This window comes from Patagioenas fasciata, chromosome 11 (genome assembly GCF_037038585.1).
Source record: "Patagioenas fasciata isolate bPatFas1 chromosome 11, bPatFas1.hap1, whole genome shotgun sequence".
In the NCBI taxonomy this organism is placed as follows: domain Eukaryota; kingdom Metazoa; phylum Chordata; class Aves; order Columbiformes; family Columbidae; genus Patagioenas; species Patagioenas fasciata.
Window position 1 is genome coordinate 21,501,493 of NC_092530.1, and position 14,884 is coordinate 21,516,376.

The following is a 14,884-nucleotide window of genomic DNA, read 5'->3' on the forward strand; positions in this document are numbered from 1 at the left end:
AAATGGGCTGACCCTGGCCAGTAATAAGAAAATGTCAACTTTTCCTTCCCATTAACACTGACAGGAATCTTGAGAGAGTGTCTTGTGTGTCCCCTGTGGCATGCAAGATTTATTGTGTCTTCTCATCCATGACTAATCTCCTCTAGCCCTCCAATTGCAGACCCACCAAAAGCTCTTTGGGATTTTAAAAAGCTTATCCGATTCTTAGAAGCCAACCATGTTTGTGTGTGTCCAGTGTGTATTTACAGCCCTAAATCACAACTAACAGTGGCAGAACCATTGCATTTCCTGACAAAACATAGTTCAGGGGGTGGATGTTTTAAGGAGATGGTGGCACGCTTGGGGCACAGCTCCTGCAGGCATCAAACCGAGCTGCTGTGCACCAGGAGCCGGGGGACAGTGGTGCTCAAAAGACTTGATTGGGAACACGGAGCCTCTTCAGAACTGGGGAGGAAAGTCAGGGAATGCTGTTTGACTTCATGCTCAGCCTCTCAGGATGAGGCACGAGCGTGAGGCTCCTTGTATGGCACGTAATGTCTTAGGATTCACTCGTGTGACACAGATACATGTACGGCAATGTACTTTCCTGAGTAAAATCTCACTTCTGTGGTGTCATTTTGAAACACCTCGAAGGTGTTCGAAAAAAGCAATACATTGAATTAAAATGTAGGAAGACATTTATTTTTTAACTTCAGCCCACGAGACTGACTGATCCTGCAGCACCCTTTCTTTATACTTCCAGATGTATCTTTTCTTTCTCATCTTCCTCGGTGTGGGGGGAGGGGAGTGTTCTCAGGGGCAAGGACCCATGGATTTGATTTTGTGCTGTAATATAGACTGCTGAAGTGTCTTCTAGCAGGTGCTGTGGTTGGAGTGCTGCCATAAACAAGTTATAGCACAGTGTCTGCTCCCACACCCCACGGGGAGCCCCACTCTCCGTGATGTGGGGTGCAGTAGTGCCTGCCCCGGGGTGTGAGAGCTCATGTTTGGCTCTTCGGGGCACCTGGGCTTGAGAAGGGCGTCCAGCTACTGAGGTGGTGGCAGATCTGCTGCTATTTGAGGAGCTTCAAAGGCCAAAGCTTAAGGCAGCCACAGAGTGAGTTACCTACCGAACAGGACTCTGTTCTAGCCAGTTTGGGGTGTTTCAAAAGGTTTGAGCTTCACTGCTTAAACTCTGCCCAGGTGCTCAGACTTAATTCTAAGCAGTGGTGCTTTGCACACTGGGGGCCTTCTCAGCCTTAGCTGAGTTCAGTGTTAGGTGCAAAAGCAAGGCTGTGTTTGCAGGGCAGGAGCTGTGTGTTTTTTAACAGCACATCTCTGCTTCCCTGGGGAACTGTGAAGCTTTAATAATGATTGGGACGTGCTCAGACGTGGTGGCAATAAGACCGTAGGGAATGTTTTTGGCATCTGCCTGAGGAACTTGGAGCTGTTTTAGTTCTAAATAAAGCAGCTTCCATTTTATCAACAGACTAATTTTTGAATTATAGAGTATGAGACTCGCACGTGCTCCAGCCCAGCAATGGGAAAGCACAGCTCTCCAGTCATTACTGCCAGATCTCCCAGCAGAAATTACCTGCAAGTGATTTCTTTCTTTCCTTGGTGTCCAGGGCAGCACGCCAGTGACCTTGAGGCGCAGTCCTGAGCGTTGCTTCACATTTCAGATTAACGGGACCCTTCTTTTAAGGGTATTCCCTGGTATTTATAGCAAACCATGTGACATTGCACAGAGAAATGCTGAGAATAGTAACTCAGGTGACACACCAGGGGATGCCAGGTCCTGAGCTGAAGTCGGCAGGTGTAGGCAATGCCTGGCAGTGCGGGGGCTGAGTGTGCTCAGTCTGCTGAGAAAAATAAAGCTGATGGAGAGGCAAAAAGCAATCGCCTTTTTCCTTCTCTATTGCCATTGAGTATGCAGCTGTGTGTAGCGCAGAGGGTTAACACCTTCAGCCTTATCTTCTTTCCTAAGTGGCAGAATAGTCTGTAAGGTTTAAATACAGTTTCCCTGGTTGTTTATAGAGACCACACTTCAAGTTCTTCCTTGGTGGTTTATCACATTTAAACATATTCCCCAGAGACATTAGCACACATCCTGTGCTAAGTGCTTTGCTTACCAGCTATGCTCGAGCTCCCTGCACAGAATGCTTGGGTTTCATTTGTTGTGCATGCCACTGAGATACTGCCTTGCAGTTGCCTGAACCAGCTGAGGGACCGTGGGATACAGGAACCAGCCTGGAGAGGCAAGGGGTTGTGTTAATGCAATAGCTTTTGTGGGGTGGCACGTCTTAGGTCTGTACCCTCCTTCCCATCCTAGAGCCTGCCATGCTGCAGGGTGCAGATGCAGCCCTGATTGTGACCACTGTCAGGGACAGCCCTGGGACTGCTCCACGGTGTGATGTCAGCATCACTTAAGGTGCTGGTGGAATCCAAACATGTGAGATCTTTGCAAGATGGAAGGCATGGTCGTCCAAGGGCTGAGGGGCTGGTTTTGAAAAGCAGTATATGCTCTTTGGGGACAAGTGGCTAACTGGCACCTCTGTGGTCAGGTAAATGTTAGGGTTGAATTCCAGTGGGTCTTCATGCCAAATACCCTGATACTTGAGAAGGCCACTGGTCTGGCCAGTTGCCTTCGAGCTGTAGCCAAATCCATCAGGGAGCTACATTTAGACAGCACCCTACCAGGGCTGGTGGGAGAAGAACACCTTGCTTTAAGGCAGGTTAATTTCTAGAAGTATTGCTGCATTCTTGAGCTCTTATTTTTATTGAGGGTCCTCTAGGCTATGTAAGGATGGGCACGTACTGCACTTACCCCTCTCCTCGGCATCCCGCACTCTCTCTCCTCACCTGCTTCTCTCCAGCAGATCTTTGCACGGACGTCAGCCTGGGCCAGGGGATAGTTCCCGTCTGTCCATACTTTTCCTCTGTTTTCTAAACGCCATTGTGTGGCCCCAGAGTCAACTGAAACGGGGTTTGGATCAGTGCATGTCCTCAGGATATGTGATCCTCCTGGGGCTAAACAGGAGACACTTGACTAGGCTGTCATCTCAGAGATGCTGTAGTCTGGTGGGAAGGTACAGCAAAAGAAACTGTCCAAATAACTTCCAAGCTAAACCAGCTGCGTGTACTGCTGTCATTTTAAGCATGCCACTGTGAAAAAGAAGCACAAATATCCAGAGCTCGCAGTTTCAGTGGTTAGTTCGATGAGCGGCCACCCTGAGCACAGAGTTTTGTGTCTCCGTAGCATGTTTGTACCCCTGGTGTGAATCCTGGCTGTGTGTGCAATGGCACCTGCACAGGTTGCACAGGGAAGCTGTGCAGCCTGCGCTAAAATAAAGGCCCCAAGGGAGAGTGAGGAGGAGCCCTGTTTTTTCCATATACCCAGTGTGTCCTTAGTTTCATCCCTCACCTATTTTCCAGACAGCAAAACATGCTGGGGTTGATATACCTGGAAGATCTGGAAAGTTAAGCTGTGGGGATGTGGTATAGGATGAACATGTTACTAAGGAGATAAACATCTCCAAAACCATGATCTGCTGCCAACCAGGCTTTAGAAGATGTATTTATTTGTTTACAGAGCACATAAATGATCTGGTAGTTCCAGCACAGCAGCTGCTGGTACAGGGCCTCACTTCGCCACAGATCAGTGGCTTTTGGGACTCCCGTGGGAGGGCTGCAGGAGATGGTCTGGCTGACGTGGGCTCTCAGCATGGCAAGGGTGAGCAGAGACCATGAGCAGCCAGCACATTCGCTGGGACAACGTGGTTGGTGCATCTTCATTGCAGGCAAGGGGACAGAGGTGCCTTTCCTGGGTCTGGAGCAGGGATGATACTGCTGGGGGCAAAAAGCTCCTGGAAAAGCTGGACGCAAAGCCATGCCTGGCCTATGTATGAGAGGGGCTTTGGCCCCCGAGCTGGCACAAGGCAGGCAGAAGCTGTCCTGTCTGCATGTACAGCCCAGCTCCTGGGGCTGCCAGGCCCGGCGTTAACTTGTCTGTGGAGCTCCAAAGCCGCTGTGATGAATGTGTCTCACGTTAGCACACGATGCGATACATGGGAACACAGGATTATGTTACTCCCTGAGCCATATGCTCACGATTACGTGTTCTGCTTGAAAGCAACCCTAAACCTGAGATCAGGAACGTCTTGATACCATTTGCCCTGGACTCTGTGCAATTGCATTTCTTCTAAATAAAACTCGCTTGACAAAGCTCCGCGGAGCTGGCAGTGCCTCACATAGTTTCCACATTTCCCAGCTGTTTGTTTCATTTACTTGAACCAGCACAAACGCGACCCTTGGTGTGGTTGTCAGCAGGACAGGGCTGTCTCCTGACCTTGGCAAGGCAGCGTTTCCAGACCTCAGTCCCTGTAGAGTGCAACTCCTGCCGGCTCAGTCTCTGACTTCCTGTAAATTTTAGGTGAAGGGTGTGGATTGGATTTTAAAATCTGCAAAGCAACAGTGTGAGTCCTGTCTCCTGTCCCAGCATCTCTCACTGCCCACACAGCAGCTTCCTGACCCCAGAGATGAGGCAGAAGAGCTCTGAAATAATGGCAAGATGTTCATTTGCACCAGGGCCCCTGCTGCAAAGCCCCGCTCCTCACCGAGGTGGCAGTGACCATCCCTCGGCCCCAAAAGCTCCTGTGCCGGCGCGGGCGTTTCTCATGTGGCAGGTTGGGCCTCGCAGTTGGTGGCACATCCAGAATTACTGGGATGCACAAAGATCCAAAAACAAGCTGCGTAAACAGGTCCTCATGCTGTAACAACAAGGCAAGGACTGCGGGTGAGCCCGACGGGGTCTCACTGACCCTCCTTGCTGTGAGGGCACAGCCGGGAATGGCGTCCCCTCTCTCCATCCCAAGTACCTCGAACCCTGTTTCAGTTTATAAAGCTGATGTGCTGGGGCTTGGAGCAGCACGGCTGGAACAAGCGGCCCATGGTGGGGCGGTCCGAGGTGATGGAGATGCTAATGCCTCCCCTGTGCCCCGCTCCACGGCAGGACACAGCAGCAATTTATATTGCCTGACCGCGTCCTCTCTGTTCCTTGCTCTGTGCTGGTGCTGCAGGTCTATCGGGAAAAGAATAATTAAATTTCCTCTTGGTAGCGCCATTGCCAGACTGCTGCCGCGTCTCCATCCCGTGGTGGATGGTGCAGAAGGTTCGGGATGGTTGGCTGCGCAGGGGACACTGGGGTTCAGCAGTGCTGGGGGCTGCACGGCCACAAGCAGCTGGGACAGGGATGGCGCTGTGTTTCTGGGACTGCATGGGCTCATGTAACCTCATTAGAGCTCCTGCAGCCCCCTCACAGGAGTGTTGCTCTGAGGAAGGGCATAGGGAAACGGAGCCGTCAGCAGGAGTGGTCTAGGAGGCCGAGATCGGCTGTGCAGGCTGGGGCGGGTGTCTGGGGAAAGCGTGAGCGTGCACCGCCGGCCAAAGTGGAAAATCCTCTGGTCAAGAGCCCCCGCACCCGCTGACGTGCTGGCTCCGGGCCATCATGCCTTGGCAGAGCACTGCGGGCACGAACTATGAGGTGTCTTTACATGTAGAGAGATCTTTTCTTGTTGTGTTTTTTTTCCTTATGACTTTATATGTGAAAGCCCAGTGAAAAGAGGCAGCTGGAAGCTGCACAACTATCCAGCACAAAAGGCCTCGGAGGGCTGCAGCTGGCTGCGGGCTTAGGCTGGAAACATGGAAACTATTCTGCTCTGCTTGTGGTTGGCGGTGGTTTCTGCACACAAATCATGTGGTGGCTCAGCCAGGACCTCGCCGAGGCCTGCGGTGGGCCTGGCCCCCAAGAACTCGGTGGCTCTCACTGAGTGGTTAGGTACCATTATCCTTGCTTGAGGTAAAATATGCAAATAGTCTAGTCTCCTTCCTCTTAAGAAGGTGATGGGGAGAGGCTGGGGTGGGACTCTGCCCTCCTCACTAGCAGCTGTGCTCCCTGAGCAAGCAAACCCTGCAGCACTGCGCTGGCAGCGGGGTGCACCCCACCAGGCAGAAATCTGCCCTTCTGTGCTTGGCCAGAGCCCATCCGGCCCCTCTGCAGGCAGAAATCAGCATTCGTATCTTGGATGGCTATTAAGGGAACTGAAAATATTTGCATTACTAATGCATTCTTATGCTAACTGCAGCGGTCGAGCAGAGCACAGCCAGGAGTCAGCCCACGTGGTCCTACTCTGTAGCCCACATTGTTCTGGGACTTCATGGCTCCATCTCTCTTTGCATCCTAAAATGCAATTCCTGACCTGGGAGGGGACATCCAAGCTGTCTTCTGTAGCAGGTGTATGAGTTGGCGATTGCTGTGGCCAAACCCAGGTTGTCTACTAGGGGTGGACTAGATGACGTTTGAAGGTCCCTGCCAACCAAATTGTTCAATGATTCTATGATATTACACCAGCCACCCTGAGCGGGATGGTTCTTTAGCCCAACCCAGACCCTGAAGGCAAAGCTTGGAGGCACCTGGAAAATGCCAGTGCAGTTGGTAGAGATCTCTTGTTTCGTTTGCTGGTGTGTGTTTGGGGTTTGTGTGTGGGGTTTTTTTGTTGTCGTTGTTTTTTTAAATAAACCACTGAGCTGGCTGATAGAAACATTGCTGACACCAAAGCTCTCTAGCTTGAGGAGCACAATACTGCTGCCTGCTCATTGCTGAGCCATCGTCCTGATACCTCTAATTTGCAGACCCAAGAAGCTGAAGAAGTTCCCAGGGTTTCAGTGCTCTAATTTCACGCTCTTTCCCCCAGGAGGGCCTGGCAGTTACACGGTGGGCACCATGTCGGAGCGGTTTGACTGCCACTACTGCCGCGACCCGCTGCAAGGGAAGAAGTACGTGCAGAAGGAGGGCCGCCACTGCTGCGTCAAGTGCTTCGAGAAGTTCTGCGCCAACACCTGCACCGAGTGCAAGAAACCCATCGGAGCCGACTCCAAGGTGAGCGCTGAGCAGTTAAATGGGTGATGAGGCAGATGCTGATTTCCCTCCCGTTTGTTTTCCTGGCTCTGGTCTGTGAGCTTCTGTGTGAAAACAAGTTGTTGTGAGTCTTGTGTCTGGTGGGGCGTGTTCTCCTTGGGCAAAGAGCCAGAGGCTCTGGGCACTGCCGCAGGGATGCTCGCGATGGGCTGCTTGTGCACAGGAGCTCATTTCAAGATCTAAATTCAGCCACATCAACTGCTGCAAGTGCTTAATTGTCCTGAAGAGAGCACTGCAGGTTCTCCAGCCTGCGCAGGGCGTGCAGAACTCTCATCTTCTGGGCAAAGAACTCAGGAACCTAGGGACTAATTTTTGTCCGTTTGTGAAATGTTTATTGCTTCACGTTTATGGCAATAATAATGTACACCTGACCTAGGGGGAGCTTGACAACCAGAGAAGCCCTTGCTTAAGAGAACTTCAAAGCTGCTGCAGCACTTTCTGCTACTCTAAAGGTCCAAAATGAATGTGATTTTAAATAATCCCCTTGTTCCAGTGAGTTTGGTTAAATGTTCTTCCCTTAACTGCTTGCAGATGAGCTGCACCTCCAACCACTGAATGTGGACAGGCTTAGGAACTAACAAATCTATTCTTTACCTCCCAGGCTGCGGGGATAGTAGCTTGGTTTTAGTGCTGCTCAGCAAGAGAGAAGGGCTTATTGCTCACCCCATCTCTGTTCGTTCCAGGAGCTGCATTTCAAGAACCGTTACTGGCACGACAATTGCTTCCGCTGCTTCAAGTGCTACACGTCCTTGGTCAATGAGCCCTTCATGCTAAGGGAGAACAACAAGGTTTGGTGTAGCACCTGCACAGCCACTGCGGATGCGCCCAGGTGTAAGGGCTGCTTCAAGCCTATTATTGCAGGTACTGGTGCCAGGGACATGGGTTTGACAGCCGAATTCTGCTCCAGGGCAAAACCATGGTGATTTATCTAGCCATGGAGGCTGCAGATGGGGTAGGGGCATCTTAGTGGAAGGCTGGAGCACCACAAAATGGTGCAAGTTTTGACTCTTGCTCTCACCTGTCCATTTTATTGATGTGTTTAAAAGCTGCTTTGCATTTAACCCTCCTGTGAGTAGTTCAGTTTAGTAGTTAGTCTTCAATGCCTTGTACAAAAAGCTTTGTTCTGTAAGGCAAGGTCTTCTCAGAAAGGCTCAGGCACCTGACAAGTATTTTAAGAACATCTAGAAGGCCCTGGCTAAAGTCAGATACAGAAATTAACAGCTCATCCCTTGTTCATGTTATAACTGAGTCTTGGACATAGCTAGGGACAGGTCTTGCCTATAGGTGTGTTGCATTGTGGGGGGTGGGGAGTTTGTCACAAGCCCAAAATCCCACATAACAAGTTATTTCCGTCTGTTCCAGGAGACCAAAATGTCGAGTACAAGAAGATGGTCTGGCATAAGGACTGTTTCACTTGCAGCCAGTGCAAGCAAGTGATTGGATCTGGGAGCTTCTTCCCCAAGGGTGATGACTTCTACTGTGTCTCCTGCCATGAGCACAAGTTTGCCAAGACCTGCACAAAATGCAAGAATGTAAGTCCCTCTGCTTTGCCAAGGCAGCTTTCAGGACCAGCCCTCACGTCTTCTAGAAGCTGGGAGAGTAAATCAGGAGGCAGATCATGCTGGAGCTGTACTGATGCTCATGTTCTTTCCCTGAGATAGCAGTGCAGCCAGCTGATGGTGGGACAGAGCTCACCCTTCCCACACATCACCGCATCCAAGCGGGAACTGCACGGTTGTCTCACAGCAGCTCCACTGAAACCAAGTGGGCACTGGCCTTGCACTTGCTGTGGGATTAGTTTAAACTCCTTAATAGGTATTGTGTATTCAAGCAGTAATACAATGTTTTGTACAATAGCTGGTTTGCAACTTTTGCAACTGATTAGTGTAGAATTGTAGAGTCACTGCAGGTAAAGTAAACTATTATGAAAGCTCCAGGCATGCAGGATTTCAGGCTATAGGAACTGAAGTGTGCTGCGCTATTTAACTCCATGACATAGCCCTCCTACCCTACACCCCACACCCGCATCACCTCTCTTCCTCCTCCCCACTTCTGAAACACATCTCTGCCCTTTGCTTCCCAGCCCATCACTTCTGGAGGCCTCACCTACCAGGAAAAGCCTTGGCATTCCGAGTGTTTCATTTGCTCCAACTGCAAGAAGCAACTGGGCGGGAAGCGCTTCACAGCCGTGGAGGACGACTTTTACTGTGTTGAATGCTACAAGGAGTGCGTTGCCAAGAAGTGCGCTGGCTGCAAGAATCCTATTACAGGTATGTTGGATTAAATGCTGTTTTTGAGGGCGGTGGGTCCCCAAAGATGTGCAGCTCAGAAGCCACTAATGCCAGTAGCAGGTTTAGTGTAATTTATACATGACTTAAACCATGTGCTCTTCCTGGATGGAGCCTGAGTTAGTAACGGAGCTCTTCACCCTTTGCACACCTCAAATTCACTTCCCTCAAAACTTCCCAACTAGAACTGTTTCCACCTTTACCTTAGTCTAGGATACTTAAGTCTAAAAAGAGCAGCATTTTATTGCCCCAAAGTCACGTTTGCTTCGTTTCTGATGTATTTTACATGTAATTGTTACTGGATTACAAAGCTCAGTCCTGAAATGTGGTGGTCTTCTGCCAGTCCTGTGAGACTTGCCTTTCATTCCCCATTTTAGAGCACAGACCCCTAACAACCAGGCAGGGCCTCTACCCAACCTGTCCTTGCTCTACACCTTTATTTTTCCTGGGAAAAAATCCAAGCAAGAAAGCTTGTTCCACACAAGCCTTATGCTAAGCTGCCTGTTCTCTAAGCACAGTAGTACTGAGCAGCAAACAGCATGGTTCAATTGCAATTTTTGACTAATATTTTAGTCGCAAGAGTACAGACACACAGGAGTAAGAACAGGATCTGCTGTTGGGTGGGCTAACCCAGCCACGGGAAAAGCTACTATCGCCGTCCTATAATTGTTTTCTCTCCTAGCAGGATTTGGAAGAGGAACCAGTGTGGTTAACTACGAAGATGAATCCTGGCATGATTATTGTTTCAAATGCACAAAGTGTGCCCGTGGTCTGGCCAACAAGCGCTTTGTTTGCCATAATGGAAAAATTTACTGTGCTGATTGTCCCCAACGGCTGTAAGGAGCAGACAGCAACTGCTGTAAAATGGATTTTAGAGCCCTGGTAAAGAGCAGGTTCTTGCATGTTAACAATTCTAACGTTTTTCCATTTCAGTATAAAAACTAAAGTAGCCTCAGTATACTTGGTTTGATTTTGAAGCTCCTGCAGTACAAAAGCATGTAGCCTTGCAAAAATCTGACTTTGCTTCCAAGTAACTCTTAGTGTAAAGGCTTGAAATGCCATTAGATTTAGCATGAGAGATCCACATCCTACATAATCTACATGTGGCTTAAACTAAAACAAAGCTAGTTTTAAACTTGTCTGGTATATGTTTAAGCTTGGCACTTAAGTAGGTTTGACAAGGCATGCACCTGGGAAATGGAGATGCAAACATTGCACCTGGGAGAGGTCCAGTACTATGCTGTTACCAGTATACGTACATTACATACATCACAACATTAATTGCAGCACAATAATAAATACCTTTACTTACCCTACCACACCGAACTGCAGCAAATGTATGGAATGGCTTCATCTTACATATAACAATGTTTTGGCAGTATGATTTAGCTTTAGTTAAGTTTCCATAAACTTCTTTTAGATTTGATTTCCGCATGGTTTGCTCAAAAGTTTTGCTCATCAGCTTTTTTTACATTATTGTTTAAATGAGGATGACTATAAACAATTATTAATCCATTAACAAGTAGTAAACCTTTCAACTACAAGAAAACACACATACATTTAGAAGTGCCTTAAAAATAGCTCAGACAATGATAGCTCTCCTATCATGTCAGTGTATGTTTTATGATGTAATAAAAATGAGATTAGTGCCTGCTTGGAGTCCCACAGTCTGGAAAGTTGTTTTATTTTCATTTTGCCATCTTACATGATTGACACCTCATACAGCTGAGCTACTGCAATCACATCTGATACACTGATACTGGCAAAGTAGAGTTGGCTGTTCTGCCATAGTGCCCGTAAGTATCTGAGGGCCAGAGCAACAATTTGTACAACTAATTAATTTTTTTTAATATATGACTGACACCAGACCATCTGCCAAGAACAGCTTGTGTGAAAAAGCCCTTTGGAGAACATATGTGTAGCCACCATCCATACACAGCTCTACTATTACCTTCAGCAACTTCAACACTGGTTCAAGGTGGCGCTTTTTTATTTTCCCCAGCAGTGTTTCATAACATACAGAAATATTTATCAACTGGATGCTGCTCCAGCCATTCCCTTTTGTTCACAAGCACCTACCAGAAACAAAGAGCCCTCACACGAAAAACAAAGACAGCATCTTGCTGTATATTCTCAACAGTCTGGTTCCACTGCTCGACTCACTGTTAGAACAGAAAGATGCTGGTGCTACAAGGAAAAAGCTTAGAGTGAACAGCAAGTTAAAGAATTCAAGAGTTACCAACACATCAGCACATACAAACGTAGCCAGAGCTGAAGGTGTTACCAATAAACACCTTCCCACACAAATGCCATCACCAGAGGCTCCTGGCTGTGGGGACCTGCAGCACCGGGGGCATCTCCAGGCAGGTCAGCACAGCCAGGCCTTGGAGACCCCTCCTAAGGGAATGTTTAGCATTAGAGAAATAAAGCATTGTTGAAATGCAAAGTTTATTTAATGGTGTGCACATATTTACATAGAGCTGTAACATTCAACAAATAATAGTATCAGCACAGAGAAAAAAAAAAAAAACGGCATCTTTTTCGTTAGAATGATTGTCTCTGCCAGAACGGAACCGCTATCGTACAAAAATACATCTTTCCTTTTACCTAAGGCACTGCTCTAAAGTCTAAAACAGTTCTACTGTATTTTGAAGAGCAAACAGTGAGAGTAAGAAGGCGGAGGGTTTCCTACAGTAACTGGATCCAGCAAAACCATTTGCATTTAACCACTGAAAACACAGCTGCCGTTTGGGCTATTCATCCAAACTCAAGTATCAGCCAATGGTTTATAGCAGGATTCAAACCAGCTATTCTGTACGGTAATCACTTACCCAGTATATCTGTTACAGGAGACTGAAGAACAAGACTGCATTAGTACTTTTAGTAGCAATTTGCAGAAGATGCTTAGTTAATCTCTTCATGCCGTAAAAAGCATGCAAGTTTAGGTTAGATAAATTACTTAATGCAGGCTTTAGGGGAAGGAAAATATATATGCAGCTTGCAGATGCTGTTATAAAGCTAGAACAGGAACACTTAGAATAATTAACATGAAAAAAACATGACTTCAGTGGTCTAATACTGTTATGTACACAATAAAATAATACTTCCATGAGTGTAGATAAATAATTCAAAATGAAAACATTTTTAAAAGCATGACAAGTTAAACTGCACTATGACAGACACACCTAGGTACTCAACATTTCTGTAATACATTAGTGCATATGCTGTAAAATGTTTTGATGTTTTCCAACAGATTAAAACGTATTAGCGATGGTACAATAATGCATTTTGAAACTGCCAATATTTCCATGTTAGAAAACATGAAATTTTTCTTCGCTATTCAGAATTGAAGATGTTCAATTTTGTGTTTTTAAACAGCACGTGAACCAAAAAGTAACAGCATTTTTCTAGAATGTAACAAAGGGAGCTCAGCTTCAACACACACTGAATGGATCTTTCATTTCACCAAGTGCCATTTCAGGAATATGCAAAACCTGGCCAGTAAGTAACTGCGGCCCTTCCAGTGGCACATGGCTGTACTAGATACCGATATCAAAATTAAAGAAGACTCAAACAGGTTACTGTAAAGACTGTAAAAGGGAAACAAGTGATATTTAAACAACGAAATCTTATCTAACAATTAGCTAAACGAATGGAAAAGGAACATCAGCACAACAGTTTCCCTGAAATGGTTCAAGGTGCAAATCTAGAAGTTTGTCATCCCTTCCCTGGTGTTTTGTTTTGTTTTTCAAATTTGAGGATGGATAAAGGTAAACAAGCAGCTTTTCAAAACAAGGCCTTCGGTACTTGATAAAACACTGGATTACTGAAGTGCAATCAGATTATTTCCAGGTCTCTAGTGTTCACAGTTCTGTCCAAAGAGAAGAAAACATTTAACCATCATAACTGGGTGTATTCCACAAACATCTGTCGTCTCAGAGTCTACACCCAGGGAGCGAGCAAGGAATGGTCCAAAATGAGCGCAGCAGCTTTTCCTTTTTTATATATGAATATTAGTTTCCCAAGTTATGTACGGAATTCTTAAACCATACTACGTCTAAACATTTTGAAGTTCAACATTAAAAGGCAACAAGCTACTGACTTTGACCAGAGCAATATGTGATCAGCAGTATCACATCATTAAATTTCAAGGAAAGACTCAATAAGGCTGTGTCCATGGGACTAAAATTCTGAGGCGCAGAGTGACAGAGGAGACTCGGGAAGCAGTTCAGTCTGGAAAAGTGCTACACTTTAATAAAAAAAAAGTGCTACACATCACTTAGAGAAAACCTGGAGGCAAGTCTTGGTTTTTTTTCCCCACTACCATTCATTTCAAGTGTTCACACAGTCATTTATCTCACGGAAGGAGATCTCCTGCTGTGAGTACATCCATTTGGGGCTTAGGTCCAAACCAGAGAAGTTTAATCTTTACGTAAACTAGCTTGCTGAAGCCTCTCTGACACACTAGGTTGTGCTGCATGAGGTTTTGGCTTCTCAAGTACATGTGGCTCCAGACACAGCCCTGCTTCTCTCAGAAAATTCATAATATTGTGTATGAAGCTTTATTAGCCCTTCCAAAATGTAACACAACCATCTGTGGAATTTAAGGTTGGTGTTACCCCCCTCCATGAAGTGATAGACTATTCTACAGTAAGCGGAGAGGAGAGCTAACACCGTGCCAGAGCCTGGACAGACCTGTTAAAACCATGCAGGCCAGGATTAAAGAGTTACAGAACTCACCTATGAGTGGAAAGGTCTCCTCTGTAGAGTTACATCAGACACCTTGTAAACTGTTAGTATCTTCAAAAGTAACATGTGCCATTTAGGACACCTTAAAACAAGCCTAAAAATACAACACATAGGCCTGAGTGTTGGTGGGAGAGACAGGGGCTTCACAGGGGCTCAGCTGTGTCTTTGGAAGAGCCTTAATGTTGGGCCTTCGCTGCTGCCTAGAGCAAGGCCCTAGAAAGGCATTGTTTAGTGACTCCTCTTGACAGAACGCATGTTACAATCACTACAGAAAGAGGTTTTCCTCCGGCCTACACAATGGAAAGAGTGCCTTGAAAATAAGAAGCTGAAGTTAAGGCAAGGAGAGTAGAATGCGAGGAAGTTAATTACCTAGCCAGAGGAAGTGACAGAGAGGGAAATCAGCTTAGATTACCTGATGAAGCATCTATAGGTTTGGTCAATGAATTCACTGCACCATCTTCCTCAAAAGCCAGTTTGGGACTAGAAGGTATTGTAGCAGCATCATTCAAGTTTTGGTTACAGTTACCAGCAGAGACGCTGTCCGAGCTCAGTCTGGTTGACTTGGAATGGACTCCAACGTCAATAAACTCCTCAAAAGTCCATGAACCAGATTTTCCATTCAGATTCTGATTAAGTCCAATTGTATGATCAACTTCACGAACACCCAACTGCACCGAGTCATCAATAACCATTTCTTTTGCAGGATGGCTAGAAAAAAAAGGATACTTGTATTACAGTCTCTGGATGTTTAACCTTTAGATTGATTACAGGCCACCCAATTAACAGCCTGTGTTCTCTGCAAAGCACTGACTATCCTGAAGGGAATTCCCAGACAAGCTCCTCCAGCTGCCACGTGGATCCCTTCTCCAAGAACCAACATGGAGGAACAACT

General features: G+C 46.8%; 2 protein-coding genes across 14 annotated transcripts in view; one reads left to right on the forward strand and one right to left on the reverse strand.

Moving 5' to 3' along the window:
* Window positions 1-10,902, forward strand: part of FHL1 (four and a half LIM domains 1) — a 30,250-nt gene extending 19,348 nt beyond the window's left edge. For 2 of the 3 annotated variants that reach the window (XM_065846473.2, XM_065846471.2), the window contains exons 2-6: window positions 6,732-6,916; window positions 7,639-7,816; window positions 8,318-8,487; window positions 9,039-9,225; window positions 9,926-10,902. In XM_065846473.2, coding sequence (XP_065702545.1) covers window positions 6,761-6,916; window positions 7,639-7,816; window positions 8,318-8,487; window positions 9,039-9,225; window positions 9,926-10,083 — 849 coding nt within the window. In that variant the 5' untranslated portion in view covers window positions 6,732-6,760 and the 3' untranslated portion in view covers window positions 10,084-10,902. The remainder of the gene's footprint in view (window positions 1-6,731; window positions 6,917-7,638; window positions 7,817-8,317; window positions 8,488-9,038; window positions 9,226-9,925) is intronic. The other variant, XM_065846472.2, reaches the window with a different exon arrangement.
* A 770-nt stretch (window positions 10,903-11,672) lies between these two features.
* The window catches only part of MAP7D3 (MAP7 domain containing 3), a 43,903-nt gene continuing 40,691 nt past the window's right edge, over window positions 11,673-14,884 (reverse strand). For 10 of the 11 annotated variants that reach the window (XM_065846470.2, XM_065846464.2, XM_065846468.2 and 7 more), the window contains one exon: window positions 11,673-14,700. In XM_065846470.2, coding sequence (XP_065702542.1) covers window positions 14,391-14,700 — 310 coding nt within the window. In that variant the 3' untranslated portion in view covers window positions 11,673-14,390. The remainder of the gene's footprint in view (window positions 14,701-14,884) is intronic. The other variant, XM_065846459.2, reaches the window with a different exon arrangement.